Genomic DNA, 20,937 nt, shown 5'->3' with positions numbered 1-20,937 from the left:
TGCAATGTGAATGTTTTGAATCGTTTTCACTTTTAATTTGGTTTAAAATGGTGCGTGATGACGAGCGCTGAGTCGGGTATAAGACAAGGTTTTTCGTGGTCAAGGCCAAATTAACGTGAGGGCCCTTTGACCATTATAATACGGTATGATAGACAAAATTCTTGCATTTTACCAAACCTTAATCAACCAAGCTCGTTTAAATTCAAGCACTTATTAGTAATGTACCTATTCCCAAATATACTTAAAGGTACAATGTACCCAGATAAATAATTATGAAATAATATGTTCATGGTTTTCGACCAAAAATATCGTCTGCCTTCCGTTGTAGCAAATCGAGGTTCAATATAGTAAAGGTTTTAGGAGTATTACATATAATATTATGCAACTGACGCAACGAAAATAATTTTTGTTGTGTATAATAAAGTTTTATTCCGGGCAAATCGGATTTTAGTCTTCTGTCGAGAAAAAGCTCAATAACGGCGACATCAATTACAATATATCAAGACTTTTAAAGGGACCCCTAAAAATTTTCCAAAAATGTGGCCTTTAGCAAAGTAGTCTCGTTGCTTTCCCCTTTTGAACGGAACTGTATTAAGACATAAAGTATTTAAATAATTTTTAATTCTTTCCGAAGAAAGAATATTAGCTACTATTTTACTAATTATTTCTTGATTACGTTTACCTCTTGCGTCTGTCGTGGTTATTCGAGAGCACGTTTTATATTTAGGAACACATCGCGATTATAAAATTGTGTGTTTTATCAGACTCGAATGGAACCGGATCAGTGATAATGATTATATAAATGTTTTTGCAATCTATGTGTATTAATAGAAATTATTAGTCATTTATATGTTTTTAAAATAACTCCCCACAGCCGGTAAAATTATTATTTGACGTAGTATTATTAGTTCTTACTGCCACGGTCGAAACAACAATATCGCTTCTACCGCTGCAGTATTTCCATCGCTGAAAAATGTGAATTGTACATAATTTTATTATGTTCTTTCATTAAACAATTTCATTTATTGTAACCAAAAATTATTGTAAATTAGAAATTACATAGACATTTATTTCGCCTTGAAATAATTGCGGCACATGACACTACCCCTTGTACAGTACCGATGATAATGTCTTGTCATTATAACTTTCCAATCACTATCTGAAGGTTATTTTTTTCCGGGGGATTTTCTTCCTTTGTGATGCCGTGGTAGATTTTCATTCCGCAATCAGTTTGCTCATTTCCCAAAAGTGTGACGCGTTAGCGTATGATAAGAAAATGATAAAAGCATTGTAGAATAATTCTATATGATTTGAATGCTGGGTGGGGAGGGTTTGTATTTGTAAAAAGACATTACGAAATAACATAGGAGACCAAAAAGACTTAATTTCTATCTCTCAGTTCGTACCGGATTCATGTTAGTGGTGGAGATCGTGGTTTGGATGTTCGGTAGTCGTATACTCGTATCGTATATGCGAAACTAAATACTCTGGTGAAGAAAGGGTACCAAGTAGGAGATTCAAATATTACATTGGATAACCGATTCTCCTATTACTTTTGTTTCATACATGTTTTCCAATGACGTTTCAAATAAAATCGCTATGGCGGTTCCGGTTCGAGAAAAAAATCTAACGGACATTCAAGTCCAGTTGCTGCACGCGTATTTATTTTACGCTAAATCAGTACCTATAATACGTGTTCTCGTCGTCGGGTATTTATTATAATATTATTTCATATTTGTGATCTCGGATTTCGGAAATGGCGTTTAATAAAATAACGATTACCATTCATAACGACAATCCGCCCGTGTAGTTGTGATCGTTACTGCAGTACCATGCGTCTTATTATTGTTATTATGTGTGCAGTGTGCACATCGGAAACGTTTCACATTCCTCTTCTTTTCCAATGATCTAGTTCAGACATATCTAATAATAAGCCTCTTTCATTTTGCTTATTAAATATTTTTTTTTCATACTTATATTATTGTCATAATCATTATTTTCGATAATATTATATTTCATTAAACAGTCATATCAGTTGAAAAATATTAATTGATACATAGCTATTCGTGGTAACTTCAAACATTTAAAGTTTACTATACACACAATAAGTTTTTCAAATGCTGTTTTCTTCGGAAATAATTTATTCATTATACTTGATTACTATTGTCTAATAGTAAAATAAATTACTTAAACAGCAATAATATCATAAAACATACTAAGTAACTTATAGTCTGAAAAAACGGTCTTCGTTCCGAACCGTTTTTCATATGCAATGTGTTTGTATTTTTTTTTTTTTTTTATTAAATAACTATCCGCGGCGTCTATGGCCATTGAATGTAACAGTACAATATTATCTTTAAGTATATTTACATATTACATTAATATTTAAAAGGTATATAAAGTAATTTAATATTTAAAACAAGACAGAGTAGTAATAATTAGGAAAGAGGTTAATTATTTACAATTTACAGTTTGTTTATGAGATTCGTTTGTTTGAGAAATTGTATGATCTTGTGTATATTGCTGGGGTCCTGGTTGAGAGCTTCGGCGAGGTGGTTGGATATTTGATACAGCCTTCTTTCTTTGTCATATACTTTGCATTCGGTTAAGATGTGTTTCACAGTAAGGAGTGTTCCGCAGCATGTGCAAACTGGGGGGTCTTCCTTCTTCATTAAGTGGGAATGTGTAAGGTGGGTGTGGCCAATTCTGAGTGTTTGTATTATTGAATTCAAATTTAACACATCTATTACAACGATTCCTCAAGAGTCAAGACACATGCTATTGTATCCGAGTGGAACTCTCTTGCCCTTCTTTTTTTAAAAACTAATATTTATTTTTTTTTAAATTATTCATCAATCAAGTTAATTTTATTATTTTAATAAATACATTTCAAGAAAATTATTGAAATGTACATAAACTAAAAAAAAAAGTACGCTACCTATTTGTAATAATGCCTTATCACGTGCAGATAATATATTATGCCATTTATTTTCTGTCTTGGTGCAGATTGTCTACATTAATATTCAGATGTGGCTCAAATTACATGTCGGTTTTTTTTATATTTTAGTCTCAGATTTAACTTAAGTGTACCTATTGGTATAGTGTAAATTACAGGTATTCGGAAAAAAAATCCCCAAAGTTTGCTTTGTAAGGTTTGCAAAATTTACTTTGGGACATTTTTGACGGCTGTGACTCTGTGAGTAATAACATACTCAAGAGGACTGATTACCTTTTTATTATATAGGTAAATAGATATTATTTTTATTTTATACGCAATGTGATTTGTTCATTATTATCATAATTATTTTTAATTTTTGCGTAATCTAGCTGTGTGATCAAGATAATATTATAATAGTTATCATTCAAATTTTATATTTTTTTTAAATTATCGTATATTATTATTATTATTTTAGAACAGTTAGGTATATCTTGGGGGATTTTTTTTCCTGTGGATTTATTTTCCGGGGGTTTTTATTCCGAGGATTTTTTTTCCTAGATTCAAATTACAAGTACTGAAATTGGCCCATTCTCCCATCTACCGATGTGTCATTGTGTTGCGTACAAATTTGTGGAATAGCGGTTAATGATACATTTTTGATAATTAATCATATGTGATGCCGTGTTATTGTTATTCTTGTTTAATTTCCAACTGACAGTTGCTTATTATTATAAGCATCTTATAATAAGTCTTATATAATATAAGCATCGTGGCAGGAATGCCGATATATTTTAAATGATTTTTGAAAATGAATAATAAATATTTATATTTGTTTTTTTTTGTATTTTAATACAACGGCATTGTGATGTATTGATGTATGTATTTATTCTCACGAATGCAGAAACCTTAAAAATGTTTAAAATTCAAGAGCAATTGTTTTTCTCAGTCCTGGTTTATTTATTCGCATTGTAAATACTCTTCCATGCAATGTTCTACGAAAATTTAAATATTGTCCTTTTTTTCTTTAAATTACTGACATTAAAATTATTGGATACTAACTGATTTATCTTATTTTAGGATGTACCATTATTGTAAATGTTTCATATTTGCTCACGCGCGGGGTTGGTCCGAGGCCCGACCGACGACCGTTTTAAGTGTACTATAGGTCAATCGCGCTTGGAAACAATGAATGAGCTGGTATAATAATATTTATTGATGTCGTAATTTGAGATTAGGTCGAAGTTTATCCAATGAATTTTTTTTACACGTCCCACCTACACCCAACCTAACCTTGGATGAGGCGAGAAAAAAATTATATTCCCGCCACGCGCTAGACGCTGACCGCACAATTACAGCGTAGACTTTGATCGTTTGAATGAGCGCCTTGCCTCCGCTCTACCATCACCACCACTGTTAAAATAAAAAAATACGTTCTGTAATTTTTTTGATCCCAAATCAATGCGAATCTCCACTCGGTAAACGAAAATTTATTACGTGTTTATTTATGGCGCCTTTTGTGTATTTGTGTAGTACATATTATAATATTGTGTGTGGTACGCGTCTGAGGTGACGTTGGTTGATCAAAAACACGCTATGCGGTTATTTATATAATAATATAATTCTGAATATCGGTGAAATATTACTATAGTATTCTATTATGTAAAGGGTGTTTTACATTTATAATTATAACGACCACTTTCAAAAGGCGACTACTCCCTCCCCGTTCAGTTTCTCGATGGTTTTCAAAGGTTGTATAATAATAATAATATAATATTCAATTAAACTAGCGAATATTCGGGGATCCTTTTCGATGCGGTAAAATTAACTCACTAATACAATGTACACGTATGAAACATATATTTTTTCCACTTGAAATTATTTTGTATAATATTAATATACCCTTTTAGGTTGTGTTTTAGACAGTTATAAAATTGTTATATAACCACGTACATTTCCCCAGCCCCTCCCACTATTCCGAATTAATTAGTTGTGCTAATACTATAAATATAATACGTATAGTTCGCTGGATCAGTAACATAAAATTAAACTACTAGTAATTTTAAATTTAGTTTCAATGGTTAGCTAACACCCTCAAATATTTTATTCAAACAGATGTATACATAAACTAGTCGAATTAATATTGTTAAAATATAAACATACATTTTATTCATTTTTAACGTTTTAATATTAATTAGCAATAAAATATGTAGTCTATGTTTTGTAGATTTATTATTATTCCAATAGAAGTATATATTATTATTTATTCACTTGTAACACATACCTACAACTAGGGTATACTGTAAAACTAGGCAATCAGGATCTAAATCCATTTTGTATAGATGTTTTATGAACGATCTTCCATGTAAAAGACTATCGCATTACTAAGTTTGAAAATATAATCATTTTTGGGATAACTTCTGCGGCTGAATTACCTACTATCTAATATCTATAATATGTTTTCCGACCATAAAGGTAAAACTGTTGAAGAGTACTACATATATCGTCGCCGTCATATAAAGATAGATCTAGTAAAAATTATCATAATTTTGTTTTGTTTTCCTTTTTGCCCGTTGGAAACTTTGCTGTGGTCTAGACATACACAAATCATGAAAATAACAAAACAATTGTGAATCGGGTATTACAAAATAAAATCATAATAATTTTCATATGATCACATTTTGCATGACGGCGATATTAAATATACATTATTCAGTTTTTTGTTTCATTATCACTTGTAGCTATAAAAAAAATAACATAATCATTTCGTATGTTTCGATTGCCGATAATCCGTCTTCGCAAGAAATTCTAGAATATCATATCATCCCATATGTTGGTATTTTGTTGTTTGAATTTTTCATTTTTACTAAAATATAATATCGATAATAAAACAAATAAATAATTTAACGATTCACGGGTTTTTCAATTGTAATTCTCCCTTGGAGTATCAAAACCGATGTTATACTCACATATTATAATTATACTTATAAATTAAGTTTGATATTTATTATAATACTTTAATACAAATAGGTGCCTACTCGGAGGAGATGCCGCTTTCTGTTGACTTTTTTAATATTCGTGTGACGTCTATTCCAAATTTTACATGTATTTAAACTTTTCGGTATCACTCAATACATTAACCAATAACACTCAACGTTTTTTAAATTTGTGCCAAAGATGTTTGAGGTGCCTTTATAAAGTTAGTATATTTTAACGTCAAAACGTTGTATTTCTTATTAGTCAATACCATACTAATGTTTTGTTGAACTTTGATTTTATCAGAAATTACTCATCTGTATTCCTTGTAACGAATAATAATACATGTATAGTACCTCTGTACCTTTATACATTTTTCTGTAGTTACTCGAATGAATAATACTGTGTTGTTCATAATGTGAAAAAGGCTTACTTTTTTTAACCTTTACTGCTAGTGCACATTCAACAATTAATTACATTTATTTACCTATTCGATATTATGTAATGATATAATTTTGAGGAGACGTAGTGGCCAAGTGGACTAAGGCGTCGATTGCAACTTGCAACAAAAACCTACAAATAACTAATGGCCATAGTTTCCGGGCTTACGATCAATTAAAAAAAATATATTTGATTTATATTAGTAAATTTTAAAATTATAATTATTGAATCATAATAGATAGTATATAATATGGCTTATATTATCCGCTGTAAAGCCATGAAACACATGTAACATCTATCACTTTTATACAAAATATGTATTTGAACAATTACTTCATATCAAAATAACATGTGAAGTAGACAAAAACAAAGTTAACTTTATGATTAACTTATAATACTCTTTATTATTTTTACTGCTGTAATACATTATAATGTTCGTATAGAAAATATACTTGAGTCGCGATTATTATACGAAATTAATTTCAAGTTATTTTTTAATATCATTGTTCGAAATCAAACGGTATATGAATTTCTAGTATAGAAACATTTATAATAATATCGCCTTGTCTTTTTTTTCGCAGCCGGTGAAATTGGGCCAAGAAAACAAAACGGCCAAGTTGCGGTTCGAGCCTACGAAGCGCGAGTCTCCGTTGGACCTGTCTGTGAAAACAGTGTGTCGGTCGGCCGACTCAACCGACGACCGATTGAATCCATTCGGGCACGATATACCCAAAGTGAACTTCAAACCGGACTTCAACAGGTCTCTACCGGTGTCGGCCACGGCGGCGCCTCCGCAGACCGCAGTTGTAGTCGTCGGTGGCCAGCAGCACCAACAGCACAACAACGCTGCCACCGCCGCCTACAACCATCATCAGTTCGCTGCTCAGATTTCGCTTTCCCTTCCGCCGCCGACGCCGCTACCGCCGCCGCCGTCCGTGGTCGTAGTGCAGTCTGCGCCGCAGCAACCGTTACCATCAGTGGCAGCCGCCCCGACGACTCCACTGCCGCCGGTAGTGCGCACACACCACCACCCACACAACAGCAACCATCAAGTGCCACCGCTGTCGTCAGCCGACGAAGCTTGGCGGGCGGCCATAGACAGGCAGATCGAACAGAAGTTTAACTCGTACACTTCGGCCAAGAACCATCATCCTCATCCGCTGCACCAGTATCACCACCAGCGTTTGCAGCATCCAATTCCGCCAACCGCAATGCAGCACCAGCAGCAGCAGCCTCCGCCGCCACTGCCGCCGCCGCCTCCGCAACAAGTTCCCGCGCAGGCCGACAAGCGCGTGTTGGAGATACTCAAACAGAACATCGAGGCGCGCGACCAGAGCAGCCGGCCGCACATCGCCGAGGCGCCGTCCACGCCGGCCATGGTGTTTTCGACGCCCATCCGGAAGGAACCTTCGACCACACCTCTCAAGAAAACTGACTATTACATGGCTGAGCGCACGGCCGTAACGCCGTTCCCCAAGAAGATCGACTACTACATGGACAGGGCGTACTGCAATGCTCCGAGGATCCGGACCAAAGCCGAGAGGAAACAGGTATGCCTTCATCGATCTTGTTCGGTATTGTCTTAATATTTTCCGTTCGTTGAACTTGCGCTTTGTCCCATCGTATAAGAACCCACAAAAAATTTAATAAATAAAAATAAAAATAAATTCATATCATTTACGTGCATAATATTCCAAATTATATTTTATTCTAAATAAAAAATACTGATAACATTGAATTGTGGATCGTTAAACAATTAATTATGTGTTACTATCATTATATTGTCAAAAATTACAAATATCGCCAGAGTTAAATGTGATCTCACTTTTATCTTATTCGGCTAAATAAATAGTTTAATTGGATACTGTGGAAATATTTTAGTTTCTTCATTAGTGTGTCCGTCATTACAATTAATGTAGAAAATATCCTTAGGAAATCGTTTTGAATCGCACTAGATAAAATTACCTTTTTAGTATGCGTCATACCATTTTATCAATAAGGAATAACGGCTTAATTTAATTAATGAGTGTCTTATAGATAAGTAGTCTAATAAAGATTGACTTATCAAAAAATCTCGTTGTCCAAGTTTCATTTATATTGAGATCAAAATAAAAAATGTTTATTTGAGTTTCAATAAATAAACGTTCTATTCGTGATCGCGAAAATATTTAGATACCAACGTTCACTATAATATGACTGCTTCTATAACAATTATTGCGTTCGCGTACGCGATAATATAGCTTATAGTATCATCAAACCTTGATAAATTTGTAATAATAAATCATTTTCCGTGTTAGAATAGATTCGTCAAGACTTTCATTAGTCACGATATAGATATTAAGGTCTCGATTGACTAAGTATAACATTAAAACTTAAATTTGTGTCTGAAAAATTCCATATTACTATCAACTTTTTTTATTCCATATTTTCTGTTTTTTTTTGTGTTACGGCTGGTAATCGCCATGCGCTTATTGATGAATGACATGCAATCGTATTTATGTGGCCTTTTCTTTATATTTTTTGTGTATAGATATCTGCAGAAGGGTCATCTAGTGCAACGAGGATGAGCAGCCCGATGGCAGCTGCCACGGCCATATCACCTCACCCATTTTTGCCATCAAATAACGGCGCACCTCAAGCAAAACAAGAACCGACTCCGCTCACACAAACTGAAGCGGTTGTAGATCTCAAGCTCGATATCAAGTAAGGTTCTTACAGAAATATATATTTACATAAATTTCCGTGTCTATACATTATTGTTTGATTTGTGACATCGTTGATTATATTTCAAGTACTTTCAGAGTTTGTTTATAATGTACAAATATCTGATTACCGAAACTTTGCACACAATTACTTCTTAGTATTTATATTATATATGTTATATAACTGTTTGAATTGTTATTATAGACGAGAACCATCGCCCATCAAAGAACCAGATCTGAGTTTATTAAATAAGGAAGAAACCGAAAAAGATGAAGACGACGAGGACTTTTGGACGAACACGTGCAATTCATTTGTGGTACAATTAGCCGAAACCCAAGAAAAGAAAAAAGTCAAAACGCCAGTCAAAAGGAAATCGGTGAAAGAATTGCAACCACTGCCCCCCAAGAGAAAGTACACAAAACGAATAAAAGTTGAACCTATTACCGAAACCGACAAAGACAATAAACCATCAGATGTTCGAAATACATCAAAATTAGCCGATGAAGTGAAATCGGAAAAGTCTCTTTCAGAAAAAGTTATTTGTGAAGAAATTTTGCAGAAAGACGCAGAACCTTTGGATATGGACAAAGAAAATAAAACAAAGATTGAGGATCCAGAAAAGACAGTGGACGACACTAAAGACAAAGAAGATCACGAGGAAAAATCAGTTAAAATTAAACCAAAGAAAAAGCGACTCTTAAAGCCATTGATTGCCAAAGTCAAGAAAATAAAGAAAGAACATAAAAAGGAGCTAAAAATGAAAGAGCTGAAAAAAGAATCGAAGAAGGAGGAAAAGAAAGAACTTAAAAAGGCAGAAAAGAAAGATAAGGACACAGTTAAGAAAGAACAACTTCAAAAATTAGAAAAGAAAGAGCTGGCAGCGGTAGCAAAAGAAGAGAAGAAAGGACTGAAGAAAGAAGAAAAACTTGATCTCAAGAAAGATCAACAACAACCAGACCATGGCAACAAAAAAGATTTCAACAAGAAGGAGAGTAAAAAAACTGAAGCCACCCCCCGGAAAAAAGTAGTGGTGGAAAAAGAAAATCTGACAAAAAATACAGAAAACACGTCTAGGAGATCTGCTGCCGCCGCCGCGGCAGCTATCGAAGTAGCCGGAAAGTTTAATCCTAGGCAGTCGCTAAGACGAAAGAATTCACTGAAAGACTATTCGTTCGCTTTTGACGAGTTATTAGACGACGCGTTTGCACATTTCGAGACCGTCAAGATACCAGTAAAAAGAAGACGGAAGTGTGCATCACCATCGCCGAGCCCTGCTCCAACAGTGGTTGCTGCCGCGGTCGGTGCCACACAGGTGATTACTGTTGTCAAAAAAGCCAAAGAGAAAGACAACGAAACGATCAGGATGCGGTTGAGGTCTCGGAACAGACCACTGCAGGCTAAGCAGGAACCGCAACAGGCTTCCTCCAAGAAGAAGGCCAACGCCAAAATCAAAATCATTCCTAAGAGGCGGCGAAAAAAGTCGCTCGGTGAGAAGTCTGCACATGCCCCCACCATCGTTTCGACCACGGAGGACTGGAAAGACGAGCTTTACAAGTTCAAGCGGTCGTTGCGCCTTCCGTCCAAACTCATATCAGTAGTGTCACCGCCGACCGCCGGAGCTGTGGCTGCCGACCAGGTGTCGTTGACCTCCATCATGAACATTCCACCGCCTTCAAAGCCGATCAAGGAGTCCAAAGCTGCCAAGTTAGCAGCTTGCCAGTCATCACAAGTGGGTGGTGGACTTGGCGTATTAGCCGGCAAGAACAAGCCTAAACGGTTGGGGGGCCATATGTTCGGGCGCCGGGACGTTATGTTCAAGGGACGGCGTTTGATGAAGCGGGAGAAGATCGTGTCAGCTGAAAAGTTGATGCAACGAAATTTGCGGAAAAGACGTCAGCGTGAGGATGAGGTGATGAAAAAGGGGTGTGCCGCCGAAGAGGTCACCGCCTCTCACCTTGACGAAGAAGATGATGACGAGGAAGAGGAAGAGGTGCACGCAGGTGAAGAAGACATTAAGGGTGTAAAACCACCGGCTCGCGTGCTCTTCAAACGGAAAATGATGCGCAAAAAGTTTCGGTCGGGGTTTGACTACATAAAGAAAAAGAAGAAGAAGGAACCAGTGTCTGACAAGAAACCTGCTACCGTGGTAACCACCGCTCCTGCCACCACCACACCCGTTCCACCAAGCGCTCCGCGTTACGTGTCTGAGATCCACGCTGAAATCAAAGGGTGGATAGTGAACAAAGGACACGGCGAGACAGTACTCCACCGAGCTGCCCGACTAGGTGTCAATGTGAGTTTTTTTCAATTTGTTTATTATCACAGGCTGTGTTAAGGGAGTGGGGGGCAAGGATTATATAAATAAAGTTGACTATTGACTTATGGACGGAGTCGCGGAGATAAAATAAGCTTAGACATAATTGGGAAATGTTTTATTTTATATTGTATTCATGTGTGAATTTTTTAATTGTGTTTGATTTCAGAATTTATGCGACATTTAGTCTATAGCCCCTATACGATTTTTTAATTTCACATATTTTCCCAAGTTGTCATTGATTTTGTACATTTATCCAACCCGTATAATTTTGATTTCGAGTAGAATGATCAGCGCATAAATGCTAAAAAAATCGCACAAGTTCACATAAAGAATTTTGGAAATGTTATTTTTGTTGGTTTGGACCAGTGGCGCACAAACCAATCTCATTGCACACTAATTATTAGAAACAAAATAATTTCGTCACTCGCTCCTCACTCCTAAAAACAGGCGTCCGCTCACCGTTTATTTACGATAAAATTGTTCAGTGCGTTTAACGTGCCTCACTCTTGATACCTATCCCCCCATCGCTTTAAATTTGTTCTCATCCGAAATATTATTGTTATGACGTGTAAGTCCTGCTGGGCATAGAAAGGAGTTATTATCTATCGCATTTCGCGTTTACATTAGTTTTAGAATGTGTGTGTGTGTGTGTGTGTTATTATCGTTTAGAACGCCGGGCTTACTGGGTGGTTGCTGGAGGAAGAGGTCGATTTCAAATTGTACTGCGCAATGGTCGGGCGAAAATTGCGTCGCTGGTGTCGACCCGCCGAATATAGCGGAAATATAAGGATAATAATATACTATAATATAATACGCGAATATAAATAGAACGGGGTAGGTATAGCGTGTGTATTCGTTCGTAAAATATAACATAACGCGATGATGATATTATAACAACAACAACAATAATAATAATAATAATAATATTATGCACTCGGTCGGAACGCCACCGTTGTATATTGGTCTTGTTTTATCATTATTATTATTATTATATATGTATTGGTACATTTGTATTATTGTACGTGATTTATGTCCGATTTGCGGGTTTGCATGATGGGCGGGAGAGGAGAAGGGGGAATCGTAACGAATCGATCACGTCGTCGACCGCAACAACGATGATTTATCGCCCAACAACTCCCTCGTCCCGTCCATTGCAGCTTAATATGCTTACGTGATTTTCTTTTCGTTTTTCCGTAGCAATCGGGTGGTAGGTATACCGCAAGTATATAATAATAATAATATATATTATTTTGGTATGGCGGTTTACCAATCGAAATATCGTTGACGTTTTTTCGTTCCATCGCCGATTATTGTTGTCACAACAGCTGTACACGTGAATAGTGAAAACGCAAACCGTTTGTTCGTGTGGTCATACACTTCAATATTAGAAAGTAGTAATGCCGAGATAAACAAAAACTATACCTACCCACTTGGTTATTTTTCTGTGTCGGTTCGGTTGAAGTGTACGAAATGTTGAAAACTGTTGTATTTTGATACGCACAATCCTGGTCGTTAAGACGAACTTAACCTGATGAGTCGTTATCCTAAAATCTTTCCCTAAAATTACTTGATGGATCCTCAATCCCACATCAAATCTCAAAAACTATTAAGTGTCTCAAATTGTCAAGATTGTGATCTTAAACATTACAATGTATGTTACATATTTGTTAAACAAATCTCTGCCCACAGTTTGCAAAAAAAAAATCGAGAATAGTATGACTTATATATAAATATTGAAAGATGTGATAGAATAACGTTACAATATTAGTAATTAACATAGCTTGTGATATCACAAATTATCACAAATTATCACAAATTAATCAATTCGATAAGATTTAATATAATAAGAAAATACTAATTTTCGAAAAAGTTTCAATAAAATTATTATAATATTATATAATTATAGTATTATAGTAGTACAGGTTAACCAAATGATTTGCCCCCATTGTGCGCATAGTATTAGTATCTATTACTAAAAAGAAAAAAATGATTTTAATAATTTTCACACTAGAATTTTCTTTGTTATAAATAATTTTATCTCGCGCCAAAAAGATTTTCGTTACATTGTGATCACACATATTATTAGGTAGTCAGACTACTCAGATTAATTAATTAATTAATTAATAGATTTTTATAATATTACTATTATAGTGATCTACGCGCGATTAAAATGTATTATATCATTCGTGTTTGCAAATCAACAGTGGTGTCTCGATATACTGTTATTGACTGTAGCAACACGGTGCTGAAAGACTAATATTACAATTTAATATTGTAGCTTGCCGACCGCAATTTTTCGATAACATTGTTTAGAACTTGATGCGCTTAATTAAATTGTATTATATTACTGCCGAGCACCGCGCAAGTTATTCGCATTATTTACATCGCGTGTAAACAAAAAAAAAAGTGATAGAAAAACCGAAGCCGAACGACACTCGACGTAACAGTCTCCGGGGCAAGCACATTATATATATTATAATATTTATACATTGCAGTGGGAGGAAGAGGAGATACCGTTATTATATACGGTTGTAACGCTCTCCACTCCCCTCCACCGCCAACTCGTCTCGTTAGCTAATATAATAATATTATTTATTATTTACTCGTACACCACGGCACCACGCGCTGTGGAATAGCTGCAACGCAATATATCTCTCGTAAATAAATAAATATACAGGGTGATTCACCGGGCATACTCACCCCTATTTTTTTCATTCAATAGTTTATTTATTTAAATTCCTGATTTTTTGGAATTTGTGAGTTTACTTACTTAAAGATCATATTTTCAAATACTTGGTTATTTTTTAAGCTGTTAAAAACTTGAATAATAGGAACGTCCCTATGACGATACCAACTTGTTTTTTTTGTTTCAAATGAAAACCGCCCTTTTTATATCCCTGTAAATGATGACGTCTTTGAAATTGCAAATCGGTTGTATTTTAACCGAAATTCTAATGAGTAGCACTTCCGAATTATTTTATTTTGTGCACTAAGGCGTTAATATTTGTAAATTTGTCAGAGTATATTTAATACAACATGTATTTTATATTTTGTAAAACCATTATCATTAACACATTAATAGCTCAGAAACTACTGGCTAGAATTGTGATTTTGATGTATCAATATTTTCAAAGACATCCATTTGCTCAACAATAATTTTCAGTATGCAATAAAAATTTGCTTTTAATTTTAAAAAAAAAGTTTAAAATGGTATGATACAATCTTGACTACTATTTGAAATACTTACTAAAATTCTAAAAATTTGGATGATTTCTAATGGTAAGCATTAAGCATGCTTGGTGAATCACTCTGTACATAGAATGCTCATATTTTTACTTCATTTTTAATTTTAATTTTTATGATTTTTTTTTATCAGAATTAGTTTATTGTAAAAAAAAAAAATAAAACCGTCGGGAGCCCACACACACACACACACACACACTCACGTTGTGCAAAGTTCGATAGTTCCAATGATGACGTGTGCATACACGACCTCGTGATGGTGCAAACCTCTCTCCCTCCCCTGTCGCCCACTCGCCCAGAAACGATTTTCGCGCGACACGCTTTTATAATAACACGACGATTACAATAACATATATGACAATGCACACGCGCATCTCGCTCGCGTCTGCCCTTGGGACGAGCGCACCACAACTTTTCCGATATAATATTATTATATATTATGAGTTATGACACGTTTCACTACGATCGTCGGCCGCGGTGGTGCGCGACGAGTGCTCACGATAAAATATAAATACGACAAAAACGCGCGCGTACCCATTTATACATCATTGTTCCGGTGGTATGATCATAATACGGCATCATTATATTAATCGTAACAGTGTATGCTGTCGACTCTGTGGAATAATTTTTTTAATAACTACATTTTTGCCCCAACAAGTCGCGTCCAACCATCCTCCAGCGTATTCACGTCCGTCGTCATTACTTATTACCACTCATGATATATGTCTTGATCACGGGGAAAACATTACCGGAAATAAACTCTAAACGAACGTGAATTAAAGTTAATTCAACTCGGCGGTGGGTTGGCTTTTCAGCTGTATAATGGGGTTGCCAAACTTTTCCACCACAGGCCGCAAAATTGACAGTAAAATGTGGTGGCATCTGATTTTTACATGGGATACAAAATAACTTCACTAAAAGCCTTTCCGCAAATAGGTGTATAGAGCTCTTCGCTTCGCTCGTGAACTTTTTTCCTTTTCCATTTTATAACAGTGGTCGGGGACGCTACTTTTTTTGTACTTGTACAACACATCGCAGATATTCAGATGTATGTAATTTAAAAATGAACAGTTCAAATATTTTTTACAAAATGTATCGTTTATTTACGAATTACTTAAAGTTTAGGTTACTAGCATTACATTAAGGTATATGGTTCGGGCTTATAGAGCAGCCAATGTTTATTCTGCTGTACCTCAAATGTGCGTATACTTAACCATAATTCATAGCTAGTATCTGCATATAAAAATTGTGTTTGAATTTTTGTTATAACTTTTCAACTCGCGTGCCATGTCATTATTACGCATTTGAGTACTCGACGAACGATCGATCGGCTCTCATAATTCATATATAATACATTGTATTTTGCATTGACGCCTCACTTGTGGCCGTATATACGAGCGGTAGATATTATATAAGTATAATACGTATTTATATATACGTAAAATACATCGCGATCGCGGACCGCATTATATACAACGGGGATGGCTGTTATTGTTATTATTAGGAGGTATAAGTCGTTCAAAGTTATAGATATAAGGAAAAATAAAAAAAACTTCGAAATAATCGTCGTGTGCGTGTATGCGCCGTGTGTCTAGAAAGTTTAGAAACTTGTTATATTTACGTACGAACCGTGCAAGATATAATATACATTATATATGTAACAAGCGTTTACAAACTTTCTAGACACACTGCACGATGGGGCCTTATAAACAAATATATCCTTGCAATTGTTATTATTAATTTATACTAATCGACCCATTTCGCTCGGGTTCGATTCAAGGTGTGCTTCATGACACGGTCTTAATTTTTTTGTGTGTTTTCTGTTTAAAGGACGTTGTGGGTTATTGCATGGAAAAACTAGAGTACGCTCCATCGGTGGCTGACAACGCAGGCTACACGCCGTTGCACGAAGCGTGTTCGCAAGGCCATTACCACATAGCCAAGTTGTTGCTTCTGTTCGGGGCAGATGTCAGTGCCAGCGCTCAAGGAGGCATACGGTCAGTACCTATATAATATATTACCTATATTACATGTAGGTTAGGTTATTTACAATCATTAATAAAGTATATTTTGTTATCGACGCTATAATGCGTAAAGCTATTTGTTATTGGTATAACAGGTTAGCTACCTAACCTACTAGCTAAATATCTGCTGCACGAAACGAAAAATATCGTGAAATCGATTTAAACCTTTTGGGATTCGGTCCCGCAGTATGATCAACGTCAATTAACCCTGCTCCAATATCCAATTAAATATTTCACAAAACAAATACTTTAAATAAACTATAAACACTCCAAAATGTTAATTTTTAAAATAATTTATCAACCAGTCAAAAAAATGTATTTATAAACATTCAACACCTATCGTATATGTATATTTTATATACACTTTGTGCAGTATACGCATACACTATTACTACTTAATGTACTTTGCTAATATAAACTTTTATTGCGTTCGTTCAATTGCTTTTGTTAACAACTACTTAAAAATCCAAACTTGAACCGAATTTTAACTCGATATTACTGTATTTGCTATATTATTTAATTAATTGTGTAATAATTAACCTAATATTATATAATATTCATATTGCAAATAGATTATAGGCGTTTAGTGAAATTGTAGAGATGGTGGTGTATGTGAAAATATGCTGCTCTCACATCCGCTTCTGTTTCAGGTTTAGGTTTAATACTCAAAATGTGTCATTTGTTTCTAAACTTTTCAATTTTTCAGGCCCCTACACGAAGCTGTAGAAAATGGCGACGTGCACCTGGTGCGTCTGTTACTCAGTTATGGTGCCGACCCGCATTTGGCCACGTACTCGGGACAGTCACCACTGTCTTTGGCCACTGACAAGCAGACCAGAATGCTACTGGAACATCATGTCAACGACGTTCAAGGCTACGGCAGCGCGTCCATGTGGAATTTCGACGACTCCACTCTGACCCGTAAGTATTATATTGTATACAACCTGACCTAACCACGGTTGGCCCATCTATATTATATTTACTTACCTACATCATAGCTATATGGCCCATATCCTCCCATATGAATGTAAACAGGGAAAACAGCTGACCAACCTTATACATAATATATTATTATCCTGTACATTCGGTTTTAAATGCAATACATTCTGTGTGTGATACTTTAACACACATAAGATAGTGACGTGGCCTTAAATGTGAAAAAAAAACAAAAAAAAATCCTATTTGTGTAAGAAAATAATTCCCCAACCGATTATGCACTTCAAAATCTAAGAGCATGGCCACACCAATCTGTTTTATTTATTCCACGCGTATAGAACGCAGCATCAACCAGTTTACAATAATTTGTCATAAAATGTTTTATCTAAAAGATTCTTTCTAACTATATTTATGATAAAAATTAAAACTACGTAATATGTTTATTGTTACGACGTTCCACGTGTGAAAGACGTAAACACAAACTTGTGTATGGGACGTTCTCATAATACTACGCTTCTGAGACAGGAAAGGTGGTGAATGTAGTGTGAAACAGTTGTTTTTATTTCTAAATATTACACTTTGTACGCGCGCTATAGGTACTTGTCAAAGTTTTAAATTTTTAAAATCTGATTCCTCTTAAGTCTATGAACTTTAATGAGTTTTTTCCGTTAGTTGAAAAAGCTATTCTCCGGGCGTCGTAGATGAATCAGTCAATAAAAAAAAAAGTAGGTCAAATACTATTTTAATACACCTATAATTTGAATTTCAAATTCTGAAACATCATTTTCTAGAAATATTGATTTCTAAATAATGAACAGTGTATTATATTATTATTTATACCTATAGGTGCATTTATAAACATTTAAAGTTTATATAATATAAATGGGTGACTGCATCTCCTGTCTGCTTCACTACTCCGCTCAACTTAAAGCTATGTTTTCGATATTACATGTTTATCGTTTATTTATACAGTTCACAACATTGTCAGATTAATATACTGCTTCCGGTGTATTTTGAAACTAAAGTAATGGTAGCCTTTTAAAAATAAAACCTAAACGTCCCAGACAGCTAATATGATAAAGCATAAAATTACAGTAAACAATTTCATTTTAGTTTTTTTTAATGTAGCGCTCTACAAGTATTTAGAATTATATATTAGGTGACCGGGTTTTCTTCAAAAACATGAAAGGTATTATTGTGTCTCGCGTTATAAGAATATCCATGTTTTTATCAGTTTTGTGACTTATTGACAGAACCTTATTGTGACGCGGAAAGAAAAACTCGCTTACTCGTATGCGTATGCAAATTATTACACAATATTAATATGGCCGTAACTCACTTTAATATTTTAAATATCTACAATTAATGCTCCTTCGTTTAAACATGCTCTAGATAATATTCTCACCTTAAGGTTTTATGATATGATAGTAAAGTAACTGTAATATTAAAGCCAACAATTAACAACACTTAATTGGTTCTGCTGGACTCGAATTGTCCATGTTTATACTCGTTTACGTACGACTAAAACTTTAAATAACACTGCTGCTGATTTGGCGCGGTCCTCATGAATTGTAGTATTTCATTGAGCCTCGCCCACCACCTTTATTCGCTGCCCTGACGTAACGAATGGCGGCTCGTGTAGTATAATATGTGCACAAGTGCACGTGCACTATCCATCCAAACTCGAAAAAAATAAAAAAAATAAATCATAATAATACAACCGAGTGTCTGTTGTGATATATTAAAAAACTATTAAAATTCAGAATAAAAGAAACAACCTGGCGGTTGTCCTCGCCGGAACGGTATCGTAGTATAGTGCAGTAGTGCACACAGTCGCTGTGCACATTTGTACAGTGTTAAAATTAAAACAAGTCAAAACACGCAACTCGTGTTATAATAGAATTAATGTGCACATAACCAATTAAATTGTTTTCAGCGAATTATTTTCGACGTCGTCGTCGCCCGTTGGCATTATAATTTATTTATACTCTCACTCGTTCATTATATACCGACCATCAGCTGACAATGTTCGTAAACAATTGTCTAATACAATCTATTATATTGTCATGTATGTTAAATATTGATTACAATTTTTCGGACGTGTGCACTCCTTCACTGGAAAAAAAACTCACGAGCCGCCACCGGCACGTAACCTTACCTAACCGCGGTTACATAGCGTTTAACTAATTTTGTACCTGTGCCCACGTGGCGTGTGTTTTATAGATGAACCAGAGGACGTAGACCAGCTGCTGTGGAGTCTGCCGCCCGTCCCATCACCGACACCGGTCGACGATGGCCCGTCGTTCGAGTTCGAGTTCGCCGATCACGCGCTACCGGAAGTTTACAAGCTGCCCCCCGACGGAAGTGCTGACGACCGCAAGGCCGGCGTCGACGACGACGATTGGGTGCTGTTCTCGGACGTTTCGACGGCACTGTCCGTGAAGACTGTCGAAGCGCTCGCCAAACTGTTGGACGACGAGAACGCCGTGACGGCCGTGCCGGCGGACCGATTTAGCGAGCGCGCGGTGCTGCGGAAATCGCTGGGCCGACAACCAGTCGTGGTGCCAGTCTCCGCCGTAGTCGACAAGTCCAGTGCCGCCGAACGTCCGTCCACAGACGACAGCGACTCTGCAGCCACGAAGGAAGGCTCTCCCTCCATGTCGTCCACATCTGCCTCCACCTCCATATCCACTTCCTCAACGACCACAATCTCCACTGCCTCCGCTACTTCTACCACTACCGCAATTACTACCTCCGCCGACTCCTCCTTATCGTCATCGGCATCCGGCGGCGAACAAATACTCTTAGTCCGTTACGACCGCAAACTCAAACAGCTGTTGGGCGTCAACGTGTACACAGTGAGTTGACGTCGTCGTCTTTGTCGTCGTCATCATCATCATCATCATCAGTAGGCGGCCGTGCACACACAGGACGAGTTACCGTGTTATGTTGTTGTTTTTATTATTATTATTATTTTTTTTTTTTTTACTACTAAATTTAGGAATTGCCATTTGACATATTTTTCAACTCTATGTTTAAGCAACATTTCTTTTTGTACTTAAATAAGTTACCCAAGTGTTTTTTTTTATTTCTTTTAATGCATTTTGAACAAGTTTAAAAAAAGGTTGACAATTTATGTTTTGGTTGGTTAGTTTTTAAAATTGGACACATTAACCGAACCATCGGACGTGTTTAGTATTATTAAAAAAATTTTCATTTTGTTATTCTAAATGATTTTAGTATACGTCTTTGTTAATGTTCACATTAAGTTTTTAATTAATGTTTAATATTATTATGTATAAAAATATAATATTTACTTTTTTTTAACAGCTGTTTTGTTTGGTATTTTTTTTTTTTTTTTT

At 35.7% G+C, this 20,937-nt stretch overlaps 1 protein-coding gene across 3 annotated transcripts in view; it reads left to right on the top strand.

Moving 5' to 3' along the window:
- The window catches only part of LOC111041448 (putative RNA exonuclease pqe-1), a 140,812-nt gene extending 120,162 nt beyond the window's left edge, over nucleotides 1–20,650 (top strand). For all 3 annotated transcript variants that reach the window (XM_022325737.1, XM_022325724.1, XM_022325733.1), the window contains 6 exons: nucleotides 6,934–7,902; nucleotides 8,883–9,055; nucleotides 9,260–11,348; nucleotides 16,446–16,612; nucleotides 17,346–17,560; nucleotides 19,799–20,650. In XM_022325737.1, the coding sequence (XP_022181429.1) occupies nucleotides 6,934–7,902; nucleotides 8,883–9,055; nucleotides 9,260–11,348; nucleotides 16,446–16,612; nucleotides 17,346–17,560; nucleotides 19,799–20,442 (4,257 nt within the window). In that variant the 3' untranslated portion in view covers nucleotides 20,443–20,650. The remainder of the gene's footprint in view (nucleotides 1–6,933; nucleotides 7,903–8,882; nucleotides 9,056–9,259; nucleotides 11,349–16,445; nucleotides 16,613–17,345; nucleotides 17,561–19,798) is intronic.
- Nucleotides 20,651–20,937: the final 287 nt, after the last annotated feature.

Source organism: Myzus persicae, unplaced genomic scaffold, assembly GCF_001856785.1.
Source record: "Myzus persicae strain clone G006 unplaced genomic scaffold, MPER_G0061.0, whole genome shotgun sequence".
In the NCBI taxonomy this organism is placed as follows: Eukaryota; Metazoa; Arthropoda; class Insecta; order Hemiptera; family Aphididae; genus Myzus; species Myzus persicae.
Note: the sequence above shows the minus strand (reverse complement) of the source record. Positions and strands in the feature narration are given on the sequence as shown.